Here is a 26,023-nt window from a genome sequence, read left to right on the forward strand (position 1 = left end):
GATGAGCAGTGCCCGTCTTGATGTAGGGGGGACAAAGTAGACCAGCGCTCCTGGAATCACTGGCCACCCAGGCTCCTCCTCAGGTCTCAATTTCTCCTGCCTGGCTCAGGGTGAGAAGGATCTGCCCAGTCCTAGCTTGGCATCTTATTTAACCTGATATGTGCCTCATGCTCCAGGACCCCAGCTTGTAAACAAGACATCCATGGTTTGTGTCCAAGAAAAACCTAAGTCTGCTTCCCTGGCCACATGAGCCAAGAGACTCTCTTCAGTTTTGCACACCCCGACTGAGAGAGCACGGTATGCCTCCCACCACCCTGGCTGCTGGGATCCAAAGAGCTCAACCATGGGATCTGGTAGACCTGGGCTGGAATCTCAGCTTCACCATTTACCATCTGGGTGGCCAAGGGAGTGTTACTTGGCCTCTCTGAGCCTCGGCTTTGCTCGTCTCTGAAACAGTAAGATACCTCCCTTTGGCTATTGTGATGAGGATGAAGGTTAGCCTGTGCCCCGTAGTATGCCTGTCCCTTCGTCGATGCCTGCTCATCTCACTCCTTCTCTGGAAACACCCCTAGCAGAGAGGCAGAGGGGCAGAGGGGCAGGGCCCACCCCACCCACCAAAAGGTGGTGCAGAATGAGGTCATTGCATCCACCAAGGTCAAACAAAGGGCCATGCACACAGAGAAGAGACAAGGATTCGTTTTGACCAAGGTGCAGAGAGGAGAAGAGGTAGTTAGCTGGACTTTGGAGACGCAGGACGTTGACAGACAGAAAAAGGGTTAGAGAAGGAGTCCCAGGAAGAGACCCAGTATATCCAGTGTACTTGGCCTGGAGAGAATGCATATACAGTGCACTTAGAAAAGAGAGTCATCTGGTGTGGCTGGAGCCCTGGCGTGGTGGTCAGTGAGAGGAGCAGGCAGGAAGGGAGGCTGCGAAGGGCAGTTGGGCCCAAGGAGAGAAGGCTTAGGATGCAGGGTGAGCAGCCCAACTTTGCAGCGAGACCTGTGCTTCTCAAGCCATCTGAGCATCAGTGGACCCTACTGAGTGTGGTGCATGGGAGACACTACACGCTCCACGGAACCAGGGAAGGGGACCTGTGTGGATGGAGGGGGTCACAGACAGCTTTATGGAGGACATGGGGCCTGAGCTAGCTGGATACAGGTGAATCAGTGGAGAGAGGGGAATAGCGGAGGGGTGTGGCTGGAGGAGTGAAGGGAAGGGACATGGGCTCAGAGCACAGGAAGGGAGGGGCTGGCCTGGGCTGCTGATCCAGAGACAAGGAGATTAAGTCTCTGGATCAGAGAGGAACTAAGCTCTCGCTCCGGCTGCCAGGCCAGCTGCCCCAGAAGTACAGCCCTGAACCCCATCTTACGCAGGTGTCCACCCCTCCCCACCTGAGGGCTAGGGATCTTGGCCTTGGAACCAACAGGTCCCTGAGACTGGATCCCAGCCTCTCCTGGAGGAGGCACTCTGAGACCCTGAGGGAGGTGCCTTGCCCAAGGTCACACAGGGAGCCTGTGTCCTAGGAAGGTCCCCTGACTCCCAGTCTGCACTCTCAGCCCCGCACTGGTGGCCCTGGTTCTACAAAGGAGGAAACTGAGGCTCAGGGCCATGGTGGACTGGACTGACAGTTCAGATTCATCCACACTCAACATTTACATCACAGCGTCTGCTCTCCTCCGGGCCCAACCTGGGTGCTGGGGGAAAGCACGGGAGAGGAATCCCCGGCTGCAGCCTGGGAGGGGGTGGGGCGTAAAGGAAATGGAGTTTGCAGCTTCCAGGGGGTGGACAGGAGGTCAGCACTGCTGCCAGGGCCCTTCCCACGGCCTCCCTACCTCCATCAAAGCCCCTGAGGCACAGGCCACCTAGACACCCTCCCTCCACTCATTCAAGCTGGAATGGTCAACTTGCTGCACACCAGACACGACATTCAGACCCAGGGTTGGGAGGTCAGTCAGCAAAGCTGCTGTGTGTGCCAGGCACTGTGCTACATACAGGACTGGGGACGGTGCCAGCCCACAGGGGCCCAGAGGGAAGCTCTTCACAGCAAGTCTGGACCAATTCCCCTGGTAGTGCCTGCCCATTTCACCCCCAGCCCTCCACGTCCCTCTACTTGTCTCTCAGAACATTCAGAGGACACTGGTGGAATTTCACTAGCCCTGATTTCCCCAGCTCCTTCCCCATATCCCCCAGTCCTGCAACCTCCAGTGAAATCAATCCCCGTCCCCCAGGATCCATCTCCCCTCCCTGAGCAGAGGGAGGTCCTCTGGAGTCTAGCCTCCATCCCGCCAGGGATCCAGCAGAACATACCCAGGCCCTTCCCCAGGGGCTTCGGGCCTGAGGGAGGGCTGGGGGCCATAACTCTCCCTGGCATCTGGCAGAATCCAGTTCTTTCCGCTGCTGGGTGATGTCACCTATTGTTGAAGGCTATGCTTTTTATAGCTTCTGCCGCAGCTAGGGAGGGCGGCTGGCAGGCGGCAGGGAAGGGCGCTATCGGTTTCCAAGCCTCGTGCTCCCAGCCCTTCTCCGGGGGCCAGCAGCCGCAGAAAGAGAGAGGTTTCTGTCATCTCAAGGAGAGGGAGAGAGTGATCCCAGGAGAGAAGGAGGAGGGAGAAGAGGCAGGCGCCTCTTGCTGGTGGGCCAAGCTCCACATCTTTCCTTTGCCTTTTGTTCAAGCTCCTCCATCCTGTGTCTGCTCTCCTCACCCTGTATATGATGCCCCTCCCTGAGGAGCTGGGGGCGGGATGGACAGGATGTCAGCCCTGCTGGAAGCCACCCACCACCCTGCCTCCCGCACACCCCCGCCTCCCGAGCTCCCGAACCAGTACTTCTTGGAGCTGGAAGGGAGTGATGCACTTTCGTAGAGGTAGAAGGAAGGTAGCTCTGCGGGGCCAGTGAGCTGAGTGGGTCTTCACCAATGATTTAGCAGCCACAGAGAAAGCAGCAGTATGGCTCCATGGCTAAGCAGCCAGGCTCAGGAGTCCCTAGGTGTAGGTTCAAATCCTGGCTCTGCCACTTTCAGGCTCTGTGATCTAGGACTAGTTTCTTTACCTCTCTGAGTACCAGTTGCCGTACTGTAAAATAGGGATCATCTCGGGCTCTGAGAACTAGATGAATATAAAAGTGTTTTGTGTCCCCTAAGAACTCCATAGACATTAACTGTTACTTTCTTTTCCTTAAGTGAGGGCCCAAGAGTTTAAATAACTTGCCCAGGCCGGGCACGGCGGCTCATGCCTGTAATCCCAACACTTTGGGAGGCTGAGGTGGGTGGATCGCCTGAGGTCAGCAGCTTGAGACCAGCCCGGCCAACATGATAAGCGGAAGGACAGATCATGTCCTCCTCAGGGGGTTGGGTTCAGCCCAGGGAAGAAGGAAAAATTAGGTACGGGCATGGGCAGAGTGTGGAAGAGAGGAGGAGGGTAGTCTGCCTGATTCCGGTTCTGAGTTTGAAACCCAGCTCCTCCTTTCCCAGCTGTGACACCTGGGCAGGTTTCCTCACCTCCGTGGGCCTCATTTCCTTATCTGTGCAAGGACAGTCATTAGTAGAGTCATAATAATAATAGGCAGCAGTGTCCTTTCATGCATTCAGCACCACAACGACCACTTCATGCATCCTCTAGCAGCGCCCCCCCAGGACTCACAGCAGTAGATGCTCAACAATGTTTCCTTCTGGGTCCTCAGTTCGCCGCTCCTACCTCCCTGGGTTTGGTGGGATTTGTTTCCCATATTGGGAAACAGTGAGTCCGGTGCTCAGAAGATGTCAGAATCAAGGGAGACTTTGAGATTCTACCTCTTGTTTAGATGAATGATGATAAAGTCAATTTTTAGAATGAACAGAATGATTGACAAGAAACGGGGAGGAGAGAGTTCCAGGAGCCTCCTGGCCCCTAAGCAAACACCTTCAGTTTTCTCTTCACTGCAGAAGACATCACAGTTACTGTGCTCTTGGACCCAAGCATCATCTCTGTGGATTGGTTAGATGGAAATCTTGGAGCCAATGATTGTGTATTGTATACAGCTAAATTGGAGGCTTCTTGAGGGCAGAAACCATATCTTTTTTTTTTTTTTTTTTTTTTGAGACAGAATCTCACTTTGGCACCCAGGCTGGAGTGCTGTGACACTATCTCGGCTCACTGCAACCTCCGTTTCATGCCTCAGCCTCCCAGGTAGCTGGGACTACAAGCCCATGCCACCACTCCCGGCTAATTTCTGTATTTTTAGTAGAGACAGGGTTTCACCATGTTGGCCAGGCTGGTCTCGAACTCCTGGACTCAAGTGATCCACCCACCTTGCATCCCAAAGTTCTGGGATTACAGGAGTGAGCCACTGCGCCCAACCCAGAAACTATATCTTTTTTTTTTTTTTTTTGAGACGGAGTCTGGCTCTGTCACCAGGCTGGCATGCAGTGGCGCAATCTCAGCTCACTGCAACCCCAGCTCCCTGGTTCAAGTGATTCTCCTGCCTCAGCCTCCTGAGTAGCTGGGATTTACAGGCACGTGCCACCACGCCCCAGCTAATTTTTGTATTTTCAGTAAAGACAGGGTTTCACCATTTTGACCAGGCTGGTCTTGATCTCCTGACCTCAAGTGAACTGCCTGCCTGGGCCTCCCAAAGTGCTAGGATTACAGGTGTGAGCCACCGCACCCAGCCCAGAAACCATATCTTATACTGTCCTGTCACTCCCTACACTACCCCAAAACAGATTTGTTTGTTTTTTGAAGTAGCTACTAAGGGGTTAGATATCAGATCTTCTCCTAGCTGCTTAGGCCCGTAGTGAACTCCAGCTCCTCCTGTGAACTTCTGTACCACATATACAGACATTGGGTCCTGTCTGCTTGCTGTAGTGTGTAATAAGCAGCAAATCCCTTAAATGGAGAATTCTGCCCCTTAGGAACAGTGTCATCAGAGGGACTAACAGTCCTAGCCCTAAGTCATGAGTAGTCATGACCCTCAACGTGTCAGAAAGCAGAGATCCAATCAGACACCTCCATAATCATGTAAGCATTTTAAAGATGAAGTTTTTGCTGCATTCCATAAAATGGAGACATACTTCATAACGTATGTATTGACTACACAGGGGGCAACAAAGTGCACATGAAAAATATAACTTGGCCAGGCTCAGTGGCTCATGCCTGTAATCCCAGCACTTTGCGAAGCCAAGATGGGCAGATCACTTGTGCTTAGGAGTTCAAGACCAACCTGGGCAACATGGCAAAACCCTGTCTCCACACACACACACACATACAAATACAAATATTAGCTGGTCATGGTGGTGCGCATCTGTAGTTTCAGCTACTTAGGAGGCTAAGGTGGGAGGATGGCCTGATCCTGGGAGGTGGAGGTTGCAGAGAGCCGAAATTGCACCACCGCACTCCAGCCTGGGTGAGAGAGCAAGACCCTGTCTGAAAAAGAAAAGAAAACTATAACTCAATTACATCTAAAGTTTAACCACTATAAAATTTGGGTATGATCCTTAATTAATATTAAGTAAGCATCCTTAAGTGTTATTCTTTGGTCATCTGCTTGGTAGTGTATACATTTTATCTTTACTTAGTATTTATAGCAGGTCTGCTGTATGGGTATAATTATCCTTACAGGTGTGAAGACAGATGTTCAGAGAGGCTAAGAAAGTTGGGGAAAATCTCACAGCCAATAAGGTCAGAGCCTGGATTCTAACGGGGCTGTCAGACCACAAAGCTTCTTGCTTGTTGGCCAGCTGCTCCCTTTCCCATGTGCAGGGACAGTTGGTTTTGTAGCTTTATTAACTGTGCTTATCAGCTGCCTTGCCTTTGCCTTGTCTGCAGTGTCTGCTGTCTCCCCAACAGGACTGACAGCTACTTGAGACTAAGAACCTTCCCCCGTATCTAATCTGTTTGGCACAGAGAGGACCTGGGTATGTTCTGTTGGGTTGAATATAACTGAGTTAATCAAGGCTCTGACCCAGGGACCTGTGAAGGGGACAGTCCCCAGCAAGGCTGGCTTGCTGGAGAGAGTGGTTTTGCCACTTCTCCCCACCCTTTCCTTCCAGAAATCCAGTTTGGCAAACGCTACTGAGTTTCCTGTTGAATTGAAGTAACCTCCCAGAGCAACCTCTGAGCAGATCCGCAGGGCTCCTCCCATGCCTTATCCACTCTTTGTTTTCAACAAAACCCTTGAATACTAAGGGATTGGAATTTCTTTCCCAGCTACTCAGGCTCACTGTGAACTCCAGCTCCTCCCCTGAGCTTTGTAGCATGTGGTGCTACTGTTTGCTGTAGCCATGGGTCAAACAGAGCCAGTATCCTTCTCCCAGTAATGTATTCAGTGATGTCAAAGCAGAAAAGTTTGGAAGATTAACTAATACTATCTAAATGTGCAGATGAAAGTGGGGTGCCGTGGATCACTTGAGATCAGGAGTTCGAGACCAGCCTGGCCAACATGGTGAAGCCTCATCTCTACTAAAAATACAAAAATTAGCTGGGCGTGGTGGTGGGCGCCTATAATCCCAGTTACTTGGGAGTCTGAGGCAAGAAAATTGCTTGAATCCAGGGGACGGAGGTTTCAGTGAGCTGAGATCACACCACTTCACTCCAGCCTGGGCGAAAGAGCGAAACTCCATCTCAAAATAAATAAATAAATAAATAAATAAATAATAAAGTAAATGTGCAGATGAGAAAACCAGGACCCAGGGAGGGAAGTGGCTGGTATCAAATGGGGATAAAGCAAGGCACCTCTCTCCCTCTCTGTGGGATATTTATTCATCTGAGTCCCCCAAGCCCTGCCTGAGACACTACATCCAACGGTTCTTGGTGAAAACAGCTCTCTTGGTTTCCATCTGTAGCCCTTCATTCCATGAGACTTGAATCCAGTCAAGGGGCTGCAGCCTGGGCACAGACACAGCTACCCCCACTCCCCATCCCCTGGGCTTAGCCCCTAGGCTCCTAGGCAGAGCTGTCACCCCAGCACATCAGCTCGTGTATCTAGAAGGCTTCACGCTTCCAAGAGCTCTGCACCCAGTTTAGTTGAACCCACACACCTCTAACAGGTACAGTCTCTATTTTCTGGATGAGGAGCCTGAGCCTCAAGACAGGTTAACTGGCTTGTTCAAAGTCACCCAGCTAGTAAGTAAGATTGGAGCCTTGACTGGGGCTCACTCCACAGCCCCCCAGGTGACTCTACCTTACCCCGGCATGGGTTTAACCCAGAGATACCTCAGTTACTGGGTTGCTCAGGAATTAGGGTGTCCTGGGAAAGAGTTTTTTCTGAGACTCTGGGCCCAAGCAGAGCTTCTTCGAGCCTCAGTGACGAGATATGACACACATGACCTCTGGCCTCCTCTGCCACGAGCCAGCCTGCTACGAGCAAGGCTGACCCCCGTGCAGTTTCCCTACTGCTGCGCCTGACCCCACACACGCTGGGCATCTTTCTGCCTCCTCACCCCTTCCAACATCCCAACCTGTCTTTTCAAACTTAGTTCAACATCCTGTCTTCCAACACTGCTTTCCCAGACCCTCCCACCCCAGTGCCCCTAACAGCTGGGTTCAAGCTTTCTGAACAGCTCTGTGCCCCCACAGCCTCTCCGTCTGCCTGCACCACTCAGTGCTGCTCAAGAGCAGGCATGGACAAGTTCAACACCACACCCCACTGGCGCATAGGAGGCCCCTGGGAGGTGTTAGCGGAGTTAATGAGGCTCAACTTTTGGTTTCAAAGATCTTTCTTGATGGCCAGGGGCAACTATTCTGCTCAGTCAATGCTTATGTACCAAGATACAGTGTGAGACGTCCCTAGACAGACTCCTCTGCCCCCAAACATCTCATCCTTTTGAGTCTGAAAGCTTCAGAGCTTCCTACTCAAGTGCAAACAAGGGTAGCCAATAGACACAAGAAAAGATGCCTGGTTTTTTTTTTTTTTTTTAGAGACAGGGTCTCACTCTGTCACCCACGCTGAAGTGTAGTGGCGTGATCATAGCTTACTGCAGCCTCATCTTCCTGAGCTCAAGTGATCTTCCTGCCTTAGCCTTCCCAGTGCCGGGGACTACAGGCACATGCCACCACATCCAGCTAATTTTTGTAGAGATAGCAGTCTCACTATGTTGCCCAGGTTGGTCTTGAACTCCTGGGCTCACGCAATCCTCCCGCCTAGGCTTCTTATTTTGAGACGGAGTCTCACTCTGTGGCCCAGGCTGGAGTGCAGTGGCACAATCTCGGCTCACTGCAACCTCCACCTCCCAGGTTCCAGTGATTTCTGCTGCCTCAGCCTCCTGAGTAGCTGGGATTACAGGCATGAGCCACCACACCTAGCTACCACCTAGGCTTCTTAAAGTGCTAGGATTACAGACGTGAGCTACCACAGCTGTCCTTGGTATTTCTAAGAATGGAAGGAACACAAATCCAAACACCAGGTGGCATTTTTGACCTATCAGATGGGTAAAAATCCAGTTTTTTAAAGGTACAGTTTTAGAGGCATAATGAAGCAGTCTCAGACTCTGTGGGTTAAAAACTAGGACAGTTTTTGGGGACAATTTTACAGTAACTATAAAAAATATGAAACACTTCTAGCCATTTTCCTACAAGAATATCCACACTAATGCACAAACTTGTGTTACGAGCATGTTTGTCATAGAATGAATTGTAATCATGAAAAAAAAAGTGAACAGAACTTAAATGTCAATTAATAGAGGTCAATTAAATTCATCATGGAACGGTCATACAACAGATGCCTCACTGGCCACTTAAAAAGATAAGGTAGATATTCATGGAGTGGTGTGGAAAGATGCCCACTATCTGTTATGTGAGAAGAGCGAGATGAAAGAGAACATGTGTAATAGTATCCCTTCTGGGTAAAAAGAAAGAAGTGCGTGTGTCTATGTGTCTGTGTCTGTCATAGGTGGCTGTCTAGCCCAAGCATTAGTCTCCCAACTTCAGGGTCACCTTTCTACAGTACATTTGGGGACAGAAGGAATGTGTTTTGTTGGTGACTACTGAGTTATGTACTCAGCAGCTTGCTCCCCCTGCTCCCTCACAGCCACTTCCAGACCAGTCTTCATCCCTGAACGCCCTCGTGCAGGGGCTGTTGAGGGAAGAACACTGGGGTATTCCGGGCCCCCCTATACATCACTTCCCTCCCCGCACTCCCCCCTTCCACCATCTCACAGGACTGTGCTGGAGTGTTGGACTTTACTCGAGGTTTGGAGCCACTAAAGGGGATGACAATGGAGATGGGAAAATATTTCAAACTCTCCCCAAATTATAAACTTTTTCTCAAGTGGTCTTTTGAAATGGATTTACTGAAACTGAGAATGGTGCACCCAAGGGTGACCCCAAACCCTTGACAGAACTTGCCTTTCTTACCCAGAAACCTCCCAGGCGACAGGCACGGGAGCTGGCTCTGTGGGGGAACACACGTGAGGGAAATGCTCATTCTTATAGTCTGAGGAGGCACCAAGAAAGAAAATTTGTCCAAAGAATGCCCTGAGGGGCACCCCAGTTCCTAGCCTTGCTCCCAGGACCTCTGGTCTGCCTTTGGCTTTCTTCCTTTTTTTTATTTTTCTGGGACAGAGTCTTACTCTGTTGCCCAGGCTAGAGTGCAGAGGTACGTTCATAGCTCACTGCAGCCTTGAACTTCTGGGCTTAAGTGATCCTCCCACCTCAGCCTCCTGAATAGCTGAGACTACAGGTGCATGCCACAACACCTGGCTGATTTTTTCAATTTTTTGTAGAGGCAGGGTCTCACTATGTTGCCCAGTCTGGTCTTGAACTCCTGGGCTCAAGTGATCCTCCTGCCTTGGCCTCCCGAAGTGCTGGGATTGCAGGTATGAGCCACCTCACATGGCCTTGGCTTTCTCTAACATGCTTTCTGCGTTTATTCATAGCCTTTGGAATTGTAATCAATTGACTAGTATTACATATTGATATAATGTATTAAATTGTTCCTTTAATGTTGATCATTTACAGTGCTTCTACATTTTCCATGTAAATGATGTTGCAGTGAACATCTTCATGCATGGAGACTTTTGCTTATATTGTATTTTAAGAGTGAAGTTACTGGGTCAAAGAGTATAATATAAATGTCTTTATGGATCCTACTAAAGATTGCCAAATTGCTTCCAAAAGAGTTACTCTGATTTATAATACTACCAACATCCATTCCATCTATAACTTCCAGCATTACCTTGCCAACACTGGCTCTTTTTATTTTTTTGGTTGGCTATTTTAGCAGATTACAAATGATATCTCAAGGCTGTTTTTCCTGTTTTTCTTCTTCCTAGCAAGGGTGGAGTTCAGATTTTCAAAAGGATTTTTTTTGTTGTTTTATTGTTTTTTGTTTTTGTTTTTGTTTTTGTTTTTTGAGACAGGGTCTTGCTGTGTTGCCCAGGCAGGAGTGCAGTGGATCTCAGCACATTGTAACCTCCGCCCCCAGCCTCAAGGGATCCTCCCATCTCAGCCTCCCGAGTAACTGGGACTATAGCCGTGCGCCACCGCACCCAGCTAATTTTTGTTTCTTTGGTAGAGACACGGTTTCACTGTGTTGCTCAGGCCGAAAGATTCGTTTTTTTTTTTAAGGTGTCCTAAATTATAGTCACATGTGCTCTTTCCTCTTCAACCAGTTAGACTCTAATGAATAATATTAATGATAATAATAACAATTATAATTCCTTAGGCCTTTAGAGCACTTTGCAGTTTATAAACTGTTATACCATTGTGTCTTTTTATTCTACCAGTTGGTGTAGCAGGGCAGGGATGTTCCCCCCACTCCCCGCCCACCTTATTGGTGAAATAGTTGAAGCTGTGCAGAGGAGGTTTGGTTTGAGTGACAGAAGCCCACCAGGGCTGATGTAAATAATTAGGGGGGTGATTCCAAGATTGCAGAGAAACTACTCAGTCTCCCTCTCTGGGGCCACATGGTCTCCTCTCTACTTCTCTCTGCACATCCCATCCTCCTCTCTGCAGACCATCTTTTTCTGCTTCTTTATCGGTATCCACAAGACTGAAAATAACTCTATCCAGGCTTTGCCCATCCTTTCAGCTCAGGCCCCACATCTGATCAGTCTCTGCCTCCCAGTCCACCATCTCTCAGGAGAGACCTGGGGCCTCTTAGCCTCCCAGATGCAGTTCCCTCTGCCCAAGGGTCCATCCTGCATGGGAGACAGAATGGGGGATAAGGCCATGTGGTTCAGACAGCCAGAGTGGGTCTGAGCAGGGTAGCAGGAAGGCAGAGTCTCCTAGAAGGATGTGGCATGTGAAGCAAGGATAGGCTTTTTAACACACTTGCTAAAAGAGGCTCATGCGTGCTCTTCTTAGGCTAGGCCACAGCAGTAGCAACATGCCAGTAATAACAGTTCTTAGGTCTGCAGAGACTTCCCAGAGAAAAACCTCCCACAGGCAGAGATGGTCTCTCTTTCCTCTCTAGCCACACCCTGAGATCTCCCAGCAGGCCTCAGTCGGCCTTGCCCATCGCTGCAAGGCAGGAGGTGCCTCATCAGGCAGAAAGCCTGGTGTCCGAGGGAAGGGGCACCTCTCATCAAGGGCCCTCTTGGCCATGTCCACCCAGCCTGGACCCTCATCCCCCTCTGCAGGTGCGGATCTGGGAGATCCCTGAGGGCGGGCTGAAGCGGAATATGACGGAGGCACTCCTGGAGCTGCACGGGCACAGCCGGCGTGTGGGGTTGGTCGAGTGGCACCCCACCACCAACAACATCCTGTTCAGCGCTGGCTACGACTACAAGGTATGCAGTGGGCAGGCAGCTGGGTGGAGAGGGATTGGGGAAGAGAAAGGGGCCTTTTGAGTGCCCGTGGGAAGCACTGTTGGTTCCTAAGCAACCAATATTGCCTCATCTGTTCATTTGCTCCTTCACTCATTCATTCACTACACGCAACTGAGCATCTCCTGTGCACCCTGTCATTCCTGGGGTCCACAGATGCTGGAGGCATCTTTTCTGCCTTCTCTGGTGGTTGATGGACTGGAGGAGAATGCCCCTTCCATGCCCACACCCTTTGCCTGGCCACTTCTTAACCAAGAGGTGGCAAAAGGGGTAACCAAAGCTGCTGGAGGGAAAAAAGTGGAGCCTCAGCCCCTAGCCCCAGGCACATCCTCGAAAAAGGTGAGCTGCCACATGGGACGTGACAAGGAACATATATCCTTCTTGCTCTTCCATAAACTGAGCCCAGGCTGGTGCTGGGATCTGACCAAGGATATTGATGGATTTGTGTGCCAGGAATGTATCAGCCTTTCCATATAGAACTCAACGACCCCTCCTGCATCCCAGCACACCCCAGGCCCTGCATGGGGTGCTTCTCCCAGGGCAGTCCAGTGTGGACTTGGGACAAACACCCCAGGACCCTAGCAGCCGCTGACCCTGCCTCCCGTGCGTCTGCCATTGCAGGTCCTCATCTGGAACCTGGACGTGGGCGAGCCGGTGAAGATGATCGACTGCCACACAGACGTGATCCTCTGCATGTCCTTCAACACGGACGGTAGCCTGCTCACCACCACATGCAAGGACAAGAAGCTGCGCGTGATCGAGCCCCGCTCTGGCCGTGTTCTGCAGGTGGAACCCTACATTTTTTGAGATTGAAGGGGAAGGTATTGAGGGCTGGGGCTCAGCTTTCAGCAGGCCTGGAAAAAAAAAGGCTATGCCAGCCCCCTTCTCTAATGCATCTCACTGCACCTCTGTTGAACAACTTTGGCTCTCCTGGACCCTTCTCAGCTCATAGGAACCCTGCCTTGTTCTGGATGGGGAGGGACCTTTCCTGTCCCCACTGCACCCCCTACCTCCAGATAGGATTCTTCTGGCTTGCTTTGGGGGCTGAGCTGGTGACACCCTTCAGTGCATATATCCCCAGGTGTTAACCAAGTCCATCATAGGCACAGGAGGAGGAGACACTGGACTCACTGCCCAGCCACCCAATAGGATGAGCCTGGGGGAAATGGCTCAGGGTGCCAAGGTTGATGGTGAACTTAGCTCCACTTTTGGTCTTTGAATCTCCTGGGTCTTGGGTTTGAGGAAGGGGTTAGGTGCCATTTGGAAGTAAAAGCAATTACCATTTTTTGGGCACCTGCTCTGTGCTGGTCATGGGGACAGATGGAATGGAAAATATGGATGATATCTGAAGTCTGTCTTCTACACAAGGAGGGACTGATGCTTGATCTGGGTTTGTTTACCTTGGAGTAGTCCAATATTACAAGACCAGAAAGTTATCTACTACTGTAGGTTGAGCATCCTAAATCCAAAAATCCAAAATCCAGAAGGCACCAAATCCAAAACTTTTTCAGCACTGACATAACACCCAAAGGAAATGCTCGTTGGAACATTTCAAATTTTGGATTTGGGAATGTAGGGAGCTCAACTAGTAGGTATAATGCGAATATTCTGACATCTGAAACAATCCAAAATCTGAAACACTTCTGGTCCCAAGCATTTCAGATAAGGGCTACTCAACCTGTACCACTACAAATAAGAATAACGACAGTTGCTTCGCATGATTAGTGTTAACTGACATCTGCTAAGAGCTCACTGTGTGGCCTGCACTGTGCCCGGGGCTCTGCACATGGTCTCATTTAATCCTCAGAACAGCCCTCTCAGCTGAGCACTGTTACTGCTCTCCTTTTATATATGAGAACACTGAACCTTAGCAAAGTTGGGAGACTTGAATCTCACGGTTCCAGGAGGAGCTGGGATTCAAACCCAGAGCCCACGACAAACAGAAAGGATGTTTATGAACAGAGAACCCCCACCTCCAATTCACAAATGGGGCCATGAGCCCAGGGAAGGTGAAGGTCTTCTTTCAGGCTACACTTTTTTGGCAGAGCTAGAACTAGAGTTCAGAGTGAGTGACGCCAGCCAGAATATGTGCACTGCCCCATTACCTCTTTTCTGACCTGCTGCCAACTTACCTGATGCCGAGGACTGTTGTGTGTTAGGAGGAAATCAAGTGTCACGAGCCAGTGGGCAGGAAAGGAGGCCCAAGACAACTCAGTTAAGGAGGCACTCCCTGATGAGGCGAGTTGTGGAGCAGTGATCAGCATGAGTCTCTTGTCCTTCTGAGCCTCAGTTTCCTCACCCTCAAAATGGGGATAATGATTTCTTCCGATAGATATTGTTACGAGGATGAAAAGCAATGCCCCTGGTGAGAGCTCCTGGAGTGGTGTAGCCCCCAACTGGACTTGGTGGAGGTTGGCTCCCCTCTCGCTCCCTGTTCCCACCTTCCCTGGGAAACGACAGAGAAGCCATCTGTGGAGCCATTGCTGCACAGCGCTTAGAACAGTGTCCTGTGGCTGCTGTAACAAATGCCCACAAACTAGGTGGCTGAAAACAACAGAAGTGTATTCTCTCACCGTTCCTGAGGCCAGATATCCCACATCAAGGTGGCAGCAGGGCTGTACTCCCTACAGATGCTCTAGGAGAAAACCCATTCCTTGCCTCTTGTGGAGGTTGCTGGCTCCTGTGGCTGGTGGCCACAACACTCCAGTCTCCGCCTCCAGGGTCACACACCTTCTCGCCTGTGTGTCTGTGTAATCTTACCTCTCTCCCACAAGGACACTCATGATGGAATCCAGGATCCACCTGGATAATCCAGGGTAATCTCATCTCCAAATCCTTAGCTTAACCACACCTGCCAGGACCCTTTTCCAAATAAGGAAACAATTGCAGGGGCCAGGGCTGAGAACGTGGGTGTATCTTTTCAGTGCCACTATTCATCCCACTGCAGAACCCACATGTTGAGGACCTTGGCTCACCACTTCCCTCTGTTCCTACTAGGAGGCCAACTGCAAAAACCACAGAGTGAACCGGGTGGTATTCCTGGGGAACATGAAGCGGCTTCTCACGACAGGGGTCTCCAGGTGGAACACAAGACAGATTGCCCTCTGGGACCAGGTCAGCCACCGGGAGGCCTGCTGGGTTTGGGCTAAAGGAAGCGTCATTGCCTCAGAGGTCACTTCCTCAGAAAGTCAGGAGCCTGGGCCCCACACCAGCTTCTCATAGCATTCCCAGCGGAGAAATCAGACAGAGGCCCCCAGAGGCCAAGCTTGGGTACAGAGGCTTCAAGGGACAATGTCGGCCACGCCTGCAAGATGTTCCCCCTCTTTTTCCAGAGTGGGGGCTGAGCTCCAGAGAGATCAAGAGACTTACCTGGGGACACATAGCAAGTAGCACGTTTGGGCACAATGAGAACAAGTCCCTTGCCTCCTGTTTGTAAGACCCTTTCCGCTGCCCCTGGCTGCTTTTTGTGGCAAGAAAGTCAGTCTTGCCACCACCCATACGACGGGCTTTTTAACGTCTAGGGGAGGTCTTAACATAAAGTAGTCGCCGTCCTAAGAGGTCTTGCTGGGATTTGGGGAGGGGCGTGCCATCCTGCCTGCAGAGAGGCTGAGACCAGGTCCTCTCCCTCAGGAGGACCTGTCCATGCCCCTGATCGAAGAGGAAATCGATGGGCTCTCTGGCCTCCTGTTCCCCTTCTATGATGCTGACACCCACATGCTCTACTTGGCTGGAAAGGTAGTAGGAGGCGGGGGAGGGCCTGGGGCAACCTGTGGGAGAGCCCTGCCTTCATTGTACCCCTGCAACTGCCCCACCCCCTTGAGAATAGCCAGCCTAACCTCTCTGGTGTTCCCTGACCCAACCCAAGTTCCTGGGCCTCACCTCTCCCATTCACACCTGCCCTCAAGTCTGACACCCATTCTTACTCAAGTGTCTGCTACCAAGAATTCCTTCAAAGGTGAGCTGGAGTGGGTTTTACATTGGAGTAAAGATCAGAGCCTGCAGTGTAGTCAGTGATGAATGATGGAATTTGAGATACCCACCAGGAGACCCTTGGTGAATAGAACCTTGTTTGTCAGAAAGGCTGTCTACACACACACACTCACATCAGCCCATCCACCTCCACCTCTCCACCCGCAGTGAGTCCACTGTGGTGCACCCACTAGGAGCCTAGAAGCCAGGTTTCCTTGGTTTTTATAACCACCCATGAAGCACAGGGGAGAGCTGTCTTCAGGTGGCTCCTGGGACCAGGCCCTGCTCTGCCCTCCCTACCTGCCACCTTCCTCACCTCCATCTCTCCTGACCCCAGGGTGATGGAAACATCCGGTACTACGAGATCAGCACGGAGAAGCCCTACCTGAGTTACCTCATGGAGTTCCGCTCCCCAGCCCCGCAGAAAGGCCTAGGTAAGGGGCCCCCAGGCTGCCACAGCTGGTGTGCTCATGCACGGGAGGACATCTGGCCCATGGGTCACCCCCTCCCTTAAATGGAAAATCAGACTCAGAAGGCCACAGCACATGTGCAAGTTGGAACAGAACCTGCATGAGCTGGCCCTGCTGCAGTTGTCACTGCCCACTGGACCGGCGCTGTCACCCCAGCACGCTCACATCCACCATCAGTAGCAGCTTGCCAGCATGTGCTCTGCGTCTGCACTCCTGATCGCAGATGGGGAGCCTGAAGCCCACAGTGGCTATGACGATGGTGGGAAGTGGTCCAGTAACTAAAGGTCAGAGCGGGGTCTAGGCACAAGTCTCTTCCTGAGCCTCTAGGAAGCCGGGACTCCCAGACCCCAGCAGCAGCTCTGTCTGCCTGATAGGGCAGGAAGAAGTTCCAGGTGTTCCCGTGACTGCAGCCCCAAGCTCCCTAGGCTCTCAGGCAGAAACACAGAGAGGGCTCTGGGCTTGACAGGGTGTAGTGAGTGAGAACCCACATTCTCCCACCACTAAAAGTCTTACAACCAATTTTCCATCCTTTCAACTAACCTGGTAATGCATATGATTCAGCAATTCTACATTTGGGGTCCAAATCACCCAGTGAAACACCTATTTTCAGGGACCTCCCGTTCCCACCTCTGCGGTGATCCTCCTTGGAGCTTGAGTCTAGTTTGCTTTCCTGTGGGTCTGGTATTATGGACAGGGCCTGAGGGCCAGCTTCCATCAGGGCTGAAAGGACCTGACAGCCCACTCCAGTGACCAACAGCAAAATGGAAGCCAAGAGATGTCCAAAGTCCTAATCACCATTCCATCAACTTTACCCTTCCCCAACTCTGTCATCCCCACTCCTTCACTGTCACTCCTGCATCAAATAGTATAAAAATCAGCCTGAACTTTGGAGTCAGACCTGGGTTTACATTCTGGCTCAGCTGTGCACTTAATCCCTCTAAGTCGTTTCCTCATCTGTAAAATGGGGATAATCAAACCTTCCTTGAATGGCTAATGTAAGGCTTAGAGACCATATGTGCAAGGCACCTGACAGAGCACTTGACTCCTCCTGCTCCTTCACATAGCTGTTCAACAGTTATTGAGTTCCAACTGTGTACCAGACCTTGCACAAAGACCAGTGGCAAATAGAACATGGCCTTACTCTCATGGGGATCACATTCCGCTGAGCAGGATACAGGCAGTAAACAAATAAGAAAAATGTTGTATGGGGATGAGTTCTAGGCGGAGAGTCAAAGGGTGTGCTAGAACAGAGAGTGACTGGGGGCTACTTTACACAGGTGATCAGGGAAGGCCTCTCTGTGATGATATTTTAGGTTGAGCTCTGAAAGATGGGAAGGAGAAAGAGCAGTCCCAGCAGGGGGAATGGTTAGTGCAAAGGCTCTGTGGCCAGAATGAGCCTGACATGTTCTAGGAACAGAAAGGAGGTCAGTGTGCCTGAGCATGGTGTAGACTCTGTGATGTAGCAGGAGATGGGGGTAGGGTGTTAGGAGACCATTGGAGAGGTGGGCAGGGGCTGAACCCATGGGATGCATTAGCCTGGGAAAGCAGTTTGCATTTGATTAGGAAATCATTGTGGGGACGGTTCTTTTTCTTGAGTGGGAGATGAGACAACATGATGTGATCTGAAATGTTAGTTAAGATTGCTCTGGCAGCCAGGTGTGGTGACTTACGCCTGTAATCCTGGCAGTTTGGGAGGCCGAGGCAGGTGGATCACCTGAGGTCAGGAGTTCGAGACCAGCCTGGCCAACATGGTGAAACCCTGTCTCTAAACCCTGTCACTAAAAATACAAAAATTACCTGGGTGTGGTGATACACCCCTATAATCCCAGCTACTTGGGAGGCTGAGGCAGGAGAATCGCTTGAACCTGGGAGGCAGAGGTTGCAGTGAACTGAGATCACACCACTGCACTCCAACCTGGGCAACAGAGCCAGACTCTGTCAAAAAAAAAAAAAAAAATTCTCTGACTTCAGTAGAGAGAATGGATTTGGGAGGGGCAGGAGGAAGGCAGGGCAACCAGTTAGGAAGCAGTTGTAGACTTTTAGGCAAGAGAGGATAATAGGTGGACAGGAGGAAGACAGGGAGAACAGGATGAATCCAGATGCTTAGAAAGTAATGTCAGCAGGACTTGCTAAGGTATCAGATATGGAGGGCTGGAGAGGAAAGAAGGAGGAAGGACTCAGAATGACTCACCTCATCCTCATCCTCATCCTCCTCACCTGTGACCACTATTGAGCATTTGCTGTGACCTAGGCACTTATTATAGACACAGACAAATTAAGCAGCTCACCAGAGGCAGGTCTTACCTGCTGAGTGGCAGAGGCAGAACTCAGACCGAATCTGCTGACTCTTAATCCCATTTGGGAAACCATTTCACCCCTTCCCTCCAACTCCTGGAATTTCTTTATCTGGAAGAGCAGGCTTCCAGCCCAGTGGAGGAGAGGCAGAGCCTTAACTCATATTCACAATACAGGGAAAGAAACTAATGTTGTCTGTGCTCGTCACGGTGCCAGGCAGTTAATGAGTATCTTGGCACATATCCTCCTGATCACCTCATATGAGGCCACTGTTGTCCTCCTCGAACCAGCCAAGGAACTAGAAGCTCAGAGAGTTGTGACTTGCCAAAGGACTCCCAGATGGAAAGGGGCAGTGTCAGGATTCAAACCCCGTTGGTCCACCCCTAGATAGAACTGTGCTCCTCACACCGCACTGCCCCTCGTTCCCATGATAGATGTTCAGCAGAGGCAGCTATTAGGGACACGTGGCAAGTGAACCCACACAGGCAACGTGTGCACACATTGTTGGTTCTAGGAGACATAGAACAGAAATCTCAGGCTGCATCCAGACCTCTTCCAATTCTGAGGGGTCCAATTATAAAGCAGGCACTGTGGTGAGGCAGGTCTGGCCCAAAGAGCTTGAGAAGTGACCATCCAGAGACAGAGACTGATTGAAGAAGCCCGGGTCCACCCTCTGCCCTCTGCATGGGCCGTTGCCTCCAAACCTAAGTACATTCCTCAGCCTTTCCCCAGCCCAGAACATCGTGGGGTGATGTCACTGAGAGGCAGTTTCTGGTACCCCATGGAGCCACATGTGTGCCTGTTACAGGGGTCATGCCCAAGCACGGGCTGGATGTGTCAGCCTGCGAGGTGTTCCGCTTCTACAAGCTGGTGACTCTCAAGGGCCTCATCGAGCCCATCTCCATGATCGTGCCCCGGAGGGTAAGTGGGGCTGGGCTGGGCTCCGGGAGGGGGGCCTGCATCGCATCCTAGCCTACTCACCACTGACCATGACCCTGGAGAAACCCAGGTGAGAGATGTGCTGTGGACTGGGGTCTTCAAACCCAATTTGGCGTGAGGGGCATCCTCAGACGGGACAGTTGGGTTTGCTCATGAGTGCAGGCGGGTAGTTCCAGGAGGGAAACGCAGTGCAAAGGCATAGAGGCAGGAGAGCAGGTAGCGTGACTGTAGATCAGTGAGAAGAGTCTGACTGAAGAGTAGGGGCTTTTCTAGCAGCCCCCCATCTGTCCTCTCTTCTGCTCCTCCCACTGCAGTCAGATTCCTACCAGGAAGACATTTACCCAATGACACCAGGCACGGAGCCAGCACTGACCCCGGATGAATGGCTGGGAGGCATCAACCGAGGTACCACAGCAGGGGACTCCACAGAGCACAGGAGGGCTGCAGCCTTTGCCTTCAGCGCAGCTTGCCCCAGTTCCCCTTGCCTATCCCCCTGCTTGAACTTCCCTCCCACCCAGCCTGCTGGACCATCACCTGACAGCCCATGGGATCATCAGTGAGAGCATTTCCCTTGCCTTCTTTAGATCCCGTGCTGATGTCTTTGAAAGAAGGCTATAAGAAGTCCTCAAAAATGGTATTTAAGGCTCCCATCAAAGAAAAGAAGAGTGTTGTGGTCAACGGAATAGATTTATTAGAAAATGTCCCACCCAGGACAGAGAATGAGGTAAGGAATGTAAGTTATTACCTCCACAGGCCCTAGAAGAACAAGACCTTTACATTTCAATTACAGGCTTCAGGCCTTTAAGCCAGTTCCATTCTGAGACATTTTTCTTTCTGTGACAAATACCATAAGTAGCCTGATATTGGTTTCTGATGCCTCTGACCCCGATAAATAGAAGCTGGGATGTCTGGAGATATCAGTTCCCCACACCACCTCCACACCTCAAATTCACTAACCTACAGAGTTATGCATCTCCTCATGAATTCATTCCAGAACGTTGCTGTCATTTGGTGTTCCAGAAGTTATAAATTCCTGACTAACAGGGCAAGCCTGGCCTCGTGTATCACAGCCCTGCCTCCCTCACTGGCATTGCAACAGTGCTGGGGTCTGACACTTCCAGTCTTTGTGCAAGAGACTGGGTGTTTATGAAGGTGCTCTTTTTTTATTTTTTGAGACGGAGTCTCACTCTGTTGCCCAGGCTGCAGTGCCGTGGCGCGATCTCGGCTCACTGCAAGCTCCGCCTCCTGGGTTCATGCCATTCTCCTGCCTCAGCCTCCCGAGTAGCTGGGACTACAGGCGCCCGCCACCACACCGCTAATTTTTTTGTCTTTTTTTAGTAGAGACAGGGTTTCACCGTGTTAGCCAGGATGGTCTCAATCTCCTGACCTCATGATCCACTCGCCTCGGCCTCCCAAAGTGCTGGGATTATAGGCGTGAGCCACCGCGCCTGGCCATGAAGGTGCTCTTTGTACCACTTGGAATGGGAGCAAGCTCTTTCGGGGCAGCTCAACTGGGCCTTGTCCATGTCCCCCAGTGGTATCTCCTTCCAGCCCACACCCCCATTCCCTGATGCCAACATGGCTTAGCTCAGCTGGGGTTCACAGGATGCCTACTGTGTGCCAGACATAAGGCATGATACAACTGAAATGGAGATGGCTGCATGACCCCACCTGCATTTAAATCCTGGCTTTGCCATTTCCTGGCTGTGACTGAGCAAGTTTACTGATCTTTATAAGTCCATTTCCTTGTGGTAAAATTGGGATATGGAATGCTATGAACATTAAAGAGATAATTCATAAGTGTCTAGCACTCTTCCTGGCTCATATTAAGTGCTCAAAGGGTCAACTGTATCAGCTATCTACTGCTATGTAACAAATTACCCTAGAACTTAATGGCCTAAACCCACAAACACGTATTAGCCCACAGTTTCTTTGCATGCCCATGGCTGAAGGTCTCTCATGAGGGTACAGTTACACTGTCCACTGGGGCTGGAATCACATCTGAAGGCTCAACTGTGGAAGGATCTACTTCCAAGTTCACTCATGTGGTTGCTGCTGGGACTCATGTCCTCAGGGGCTATTGGACTGAGGGCCTCACGTCCTCCTTGGGCTGTTGGCCAGAACTTCCCTCAGGTCCCTGCCATGTGGACTCCTCCATAAGGCAGCTCACAACAGGGTGTGTGAGCAGAAGAGCAAGAGAGGGCACCCAAGATGGAAGCCAGTCTTTCTGTCACCTAATCTTGGAAATGGTATCCCACCACTTCTGCCCTATTCTGTTCATTTGAAGCAATCTGTTAGGGCCAGCCCATGCTTGAGGAGAGGGAATAACATGGGAGCCATCTTAAATTAGACGCCGCCTATACCACCAATTTATGTTATCACTATTTTTTTTTTTTTTTTTGAGAAGGAATCTCACTCTGTTGCCCAGGCTGGAGCTCAGTGGCACAATCTCAGCTCACTGCAACCTCCACCTCCCAGGTTCAAGTGATTCTCCTGCCCCAACCTCCCGAGTAGCTGGGATTACAGGCATGCACCACCATGCCCAGCTAATTTTTGTACTTTTGGTAGAGATGGGGTTTCACCATGTTTGCGAGGTTGGTCTTGAACTCCTGACCTTAGGTGATCCACCCGCCTTGGCCTCCCAAAGTGCTGGGATTACAGATGTGAGCCACCACACCTGGCCCATTATCACTATTATTAATAAAAATAAGACCCTTCTTGACCTCTGGGACTTCACAGTCTTAAGGGGGAGATTTGCAGGTAACTTGATAATTGCCGTAAAATATGCTTGTATGCCAGTGTAGAGGGATATTCAGGGCTGGATGAAATGATGTGATAAATGGGATTTGCTTTAAAATAACCTCTGAAGAAAGTGGTGCAGGGGAGGTGGGTGGTAGTAGAGATGAAGTAAGAATGGACCCACAGGCTGGGTGCAGTAGCTCATGCTTGTAATCCCAGCATTTTGGGAGGCCAAGGTGGGTGGATCGCCTGAGGTCAGGAGTTCGAGACCAGCCTGGTCAACATGGTGAAACCCTGTCTCTACTAAAAATACAAAAATGAGCCAGGCATGGTGGTGCATGCCTGCAATCCCAGCTACTTAGGAGGCTGGGGCAGGAGAATCACTTGAACCCAGGAGGTGGAGACTAAAGCTGAGTGATGGGTACTTGGGGGTTCATGGTGCTATACTTTCTATTTATATATATATATATATACTTTCTATTAATATATATATATTTATATATATATATAAAAAATATATATATATAATAATATTTTAAGTTTTTGTTTTTTTTTTTTGAGACGGAGTCTCGCTCTGTCGCCCAGGCTGGAGTGCAGTGGCCGGATCTCAGCTCACTGCATGCTCCGCCTCCCTGGTTCACGCCATTCTCCTGCCTCAGCCTCCCAAGTAGCTGGGACTACAGGTGCCCGCCACCTCGCCCGGCTAGTTGTTTGTATTTTTTAGTAGAGACGGGGTTTCACCGTGTTAGCCAGGATGGTCTCGATCTCCTGACCTCGTGATCCACCCGTCTCGGCCTCCCAAAGTGCTGGGATTACAGGCTTGAGCCACCGCACCCGGCCAAGTTTTTTCTTATATTTATTTATTTATGTTTTAGAGACAGGGTCCTGCCCTGTCTCCCAGACTGGAGTGCTGTGGCACGATCATAGCTCACTACAGCCTCAATCTCCTAGGCTCAAGCAATAATCCCACCTTAGACTTCCGAGTAGCTGGGACTAGAGGCATGTACCACCATGCCCAACTAATTTGATTTTAAACATTTTTGTAGAGACAGGGTCTTACTATATTGCACAGGCTGGTCTTAAACTCCTGGGCTCAAGCAATCCTTCCACTTTCGCCTCCCAAAGTGCTGGGAATACAGTCATGAGACACTGCACCAAGCTGTTTTCTTGTTTCTAAAAGAACCCTACTTTTTGAAGATAGAGACACAGGGGTCACTGTGATAGCCCAGGAGGGCAATAACAAGGGCCTGAACTCAGTTCTGGCACTGGGTCTGGAGAAGGGAGGGTTCAATAGTAGTTAAACAATATTTTGCTGTAGATTTGCCTATGTGAATCAGAACTGAGAACCTGGAGGAAAACCTTAAAGGGCCTCAGAGCAGACAAAACAGATTCCACAATCTACACCAAAGTTGTGCATCTTCCTCGTTGGGAAGAAGCTTTCTCAAAACCTACTGACTCTGGCTTTATCCATAGTTTTAATCATCACAGCAGTTTGGAAGCAGCCAATTAGAAAGTGCGGCTGTCAAAAGTGGACACATTGATCTAAGTGTGAGGAAACAACTGACAGCTTGATGCAAGGGAAAAGACCTACAGTTGTACAACTCAGTCACTTTACTAAAAATCGCTGAATCGTATGCTTTAAATGAGTGAATTTTATGGTGTGTGAATTACACCTCACTAACGTGGTGTTTTTGACAAAAGTGGACCAAAAAACAATGCAAAGAAATTTTGAGAACTTGGAAGACACAAGAGTGTGTAGAGTCATTTAGTGCAAAGGCAAATAGTATGTCATACCTCTGAACAGATATAACTGGTACTGGTGGTTTGTTAGTTAACAAAAAATATTTTTTTTAAGTTAGTTAAAGGAGGGAATTGTGGCTGGGCGCAGTGGCTCACGCCTGTAATCCCAGCACTTTGGGAGGCTGAGACTTGCAGATCGCCTGAGGTTAAGAGTTTGAGACCAGCCTAACCAACACGGTGAAACCCTGTCTCTATTAAAAATACAAAATTAGCCAGGCGTGGTGGTGCACGCCTGTAATCACAGCTACTTGGGAGGCTGAGGCAGGAGAATTACTTGAACCCAGGAGGCGGAGGTTGTGGTGAGCAGATATCACACCATTGCACTCCAGCCTGGGCAACAAGAGTGAAACTCTGTCTCAAAAAAAAAAAAAAAAAAAAAAAAGAGAGAATCTTAAAAACATACATTCTTTTTTTTTTTTCTTTTTTTTTTTTTTTTGAGACAGAGTCTTGCTCTGTCACCCAGGCTGTGGTACAATGGTGCAATCTTGACTCACTGCAACCTCCACCTCCCAGGTTCAAGCAATTCTTCTGCCTCAGCCTCCCAAGTAGCTGAGACTACAGGCACCCACCACCATGCCTGGCTAATTTTTGTATTTTCAGTAGAGACAGAGTTTCACCATGTTGACCAGGCTGGTCTCGAACTCCTGACCTCAGGTGGTCCACCTCCCTCGGCCTCTCAAAGTGCTGGGATTACAGGTGTGAGCCACGGCACCCAGCTGATAGATACATTCTTTTTTGTTGTTGTTGTTTTGTTTTGTTTTGGGATGGAGTCTCACTTTGTCGCCCAGGCTGGAGTGCAGTGGCATGATCTCAGCTCACTGCAACCTCCGCCTCCCGGGTTCAAGCAATTCTTTGCTTCAGCCTCCCGAGTAGCTGGGGTTACAGGCGCCTGCCACCACACCCGGCTAATGTTTATATTTTTGGTAGAGACAGGGTTTCACCATCTTGGCCAGGCTGCTCTTGAACTCTTGACCTCGTGATCCACCCACCTCGGCCTTCTAAAATGCTGAGATTACAGGCATGAGCCACCGTGCCTGGTCAATACATTCTTTTTTTTTTTTTTTTTTAATTATACTTTAAGTTCTAGGGTACATGTGCATAACGTGCAGGTTTGTTACATATGTATACTTGTGCCATGTTGCTGTGCTGCACCCATCAACTCGTCAGCACCCATCAACTCGTCATTTACATCAAATATAACTCCCAGTGCAATCCCTTCCCCCTCCCCCCAATACATTCTTTAAACCATTTATTTTTGTTTTAAACATAAAACATGCCAGGTGCAGTGGCACCCCTCTAGTCCCAGCTACTCAGGAGGCTCAGGTGGGAGAATCGCTTGAGCCCAGGAGTTTGAGTCCAGCCTGGGCAACATGGCAAGACTCTATCCCTAAAAAATAAAAGTAGGTTGGGATGATGGCTTACACCTGTAATCCCAGCACCTTGGGAGGCTGAAGAGGGTGGATCACTAGAGGGCAGGAATTCAAGACCAGCCTGGCCAACATGGTGAAACCTCATCTCCACTAAAAATACAAAAATTAGCCAGGCGTGGTGGCACACACTTGTAATCCCAGCTACTCCGGAGGCTGAAGCAGAAGAATCCCTTGAACCTGGAGGCGGAGGTTGCAGTGAGCTGAGATCGTGCCACTGCACTCCAGCCTGGGTGACAGAGCAAGACTGTGTCTCAAAAAGAAACAAACAAACAAATAAATAAGTAAATAAATAATAACAATAAAACATATACATTCATTTAGCATATTTTGATGCAAGACCAAGGCCTTTTCTTCAAGGAGGCCCTCCCTGGTTGGAATCTGCGATGTATTTCAAACAAATCACACCTTAACTCCCATTTCCGGTTTCCATTTCTTTTAGGTAGAAAAATAATTTAAAGTCCATCTGAAAGCAAAGTCCTAGTTTTTACAGTGTTTTCCCTCACCTTTTTTTGAGACATTGAGGTATAATTTGCCTATGGTAAAAATCATCCTCTGTAGTGTGTTGGTTTCAGAGTTTTGACAAATACATGCAGTCATGCAGCCACCATCAGCCAAGATATAGAATATTCTCCAGTCTTCTAGGG

At 50.0% G+C, this 26,023-nt stretch overlaps 1 protein-coding gene across 1 annotated transcript in view; it reads left to right on the plus strand.

The window, feature by feature from the left end:
* Positions 1–26,023, plus strand: part of CORO2B (coronin 2B) — a 150,050-nt gene that overhangs the window by 120,739 nt on the left and 3,288 nt on the right. The window contains exons 4-11 of the mRNA XM_008016105.3: positions 11,552–11,701; positions 12,359–12,523; positions 14,735–14,851; positions 15,368–15,472; positions 16,044–16,140; positions 19,280–19,392; positions 19,725–19,815; positions 19,995–20,134. Of these exons, the coding sequence (XP_008014296.1) occupies positions 11,552–11,701; positions 12,359–12,523; positions 14,735–14,851; positions 15,368–15,472; positions 16,044–16,140; positions 19,280–19,392; positions 19,725–19,815; positions 19,995–20,134 (978 nt within the window). The remainder of the gene's footprint in view (positions 1–11,551; positions 11,702–12,358; positions 12,524–14,734; positions 14,852–15,367; positions 15,473–16,043; positions 16,141–19,279; positions 19,393–19,724; positions 19,816–19,994; positions 20,135–26,023) is intronic.

The sequence above is a fragment of the Chlorocebus sabaeus genome, chromosome 26 (assembly GCF_047675955.1).
Source record: "Chlorocebus sabaeus isolate Y175 chromosome 26, mChlSab1.0.hap1, whole genome shotgun sequence".
Classification (NCBI taxonomy): domain Eukaryota; kingdom Metazoa; phylum Chordata; class Mammalia; order Primates; family Cercopithecidae; genus Chlorocebus; species Chlorocebus sabaeus.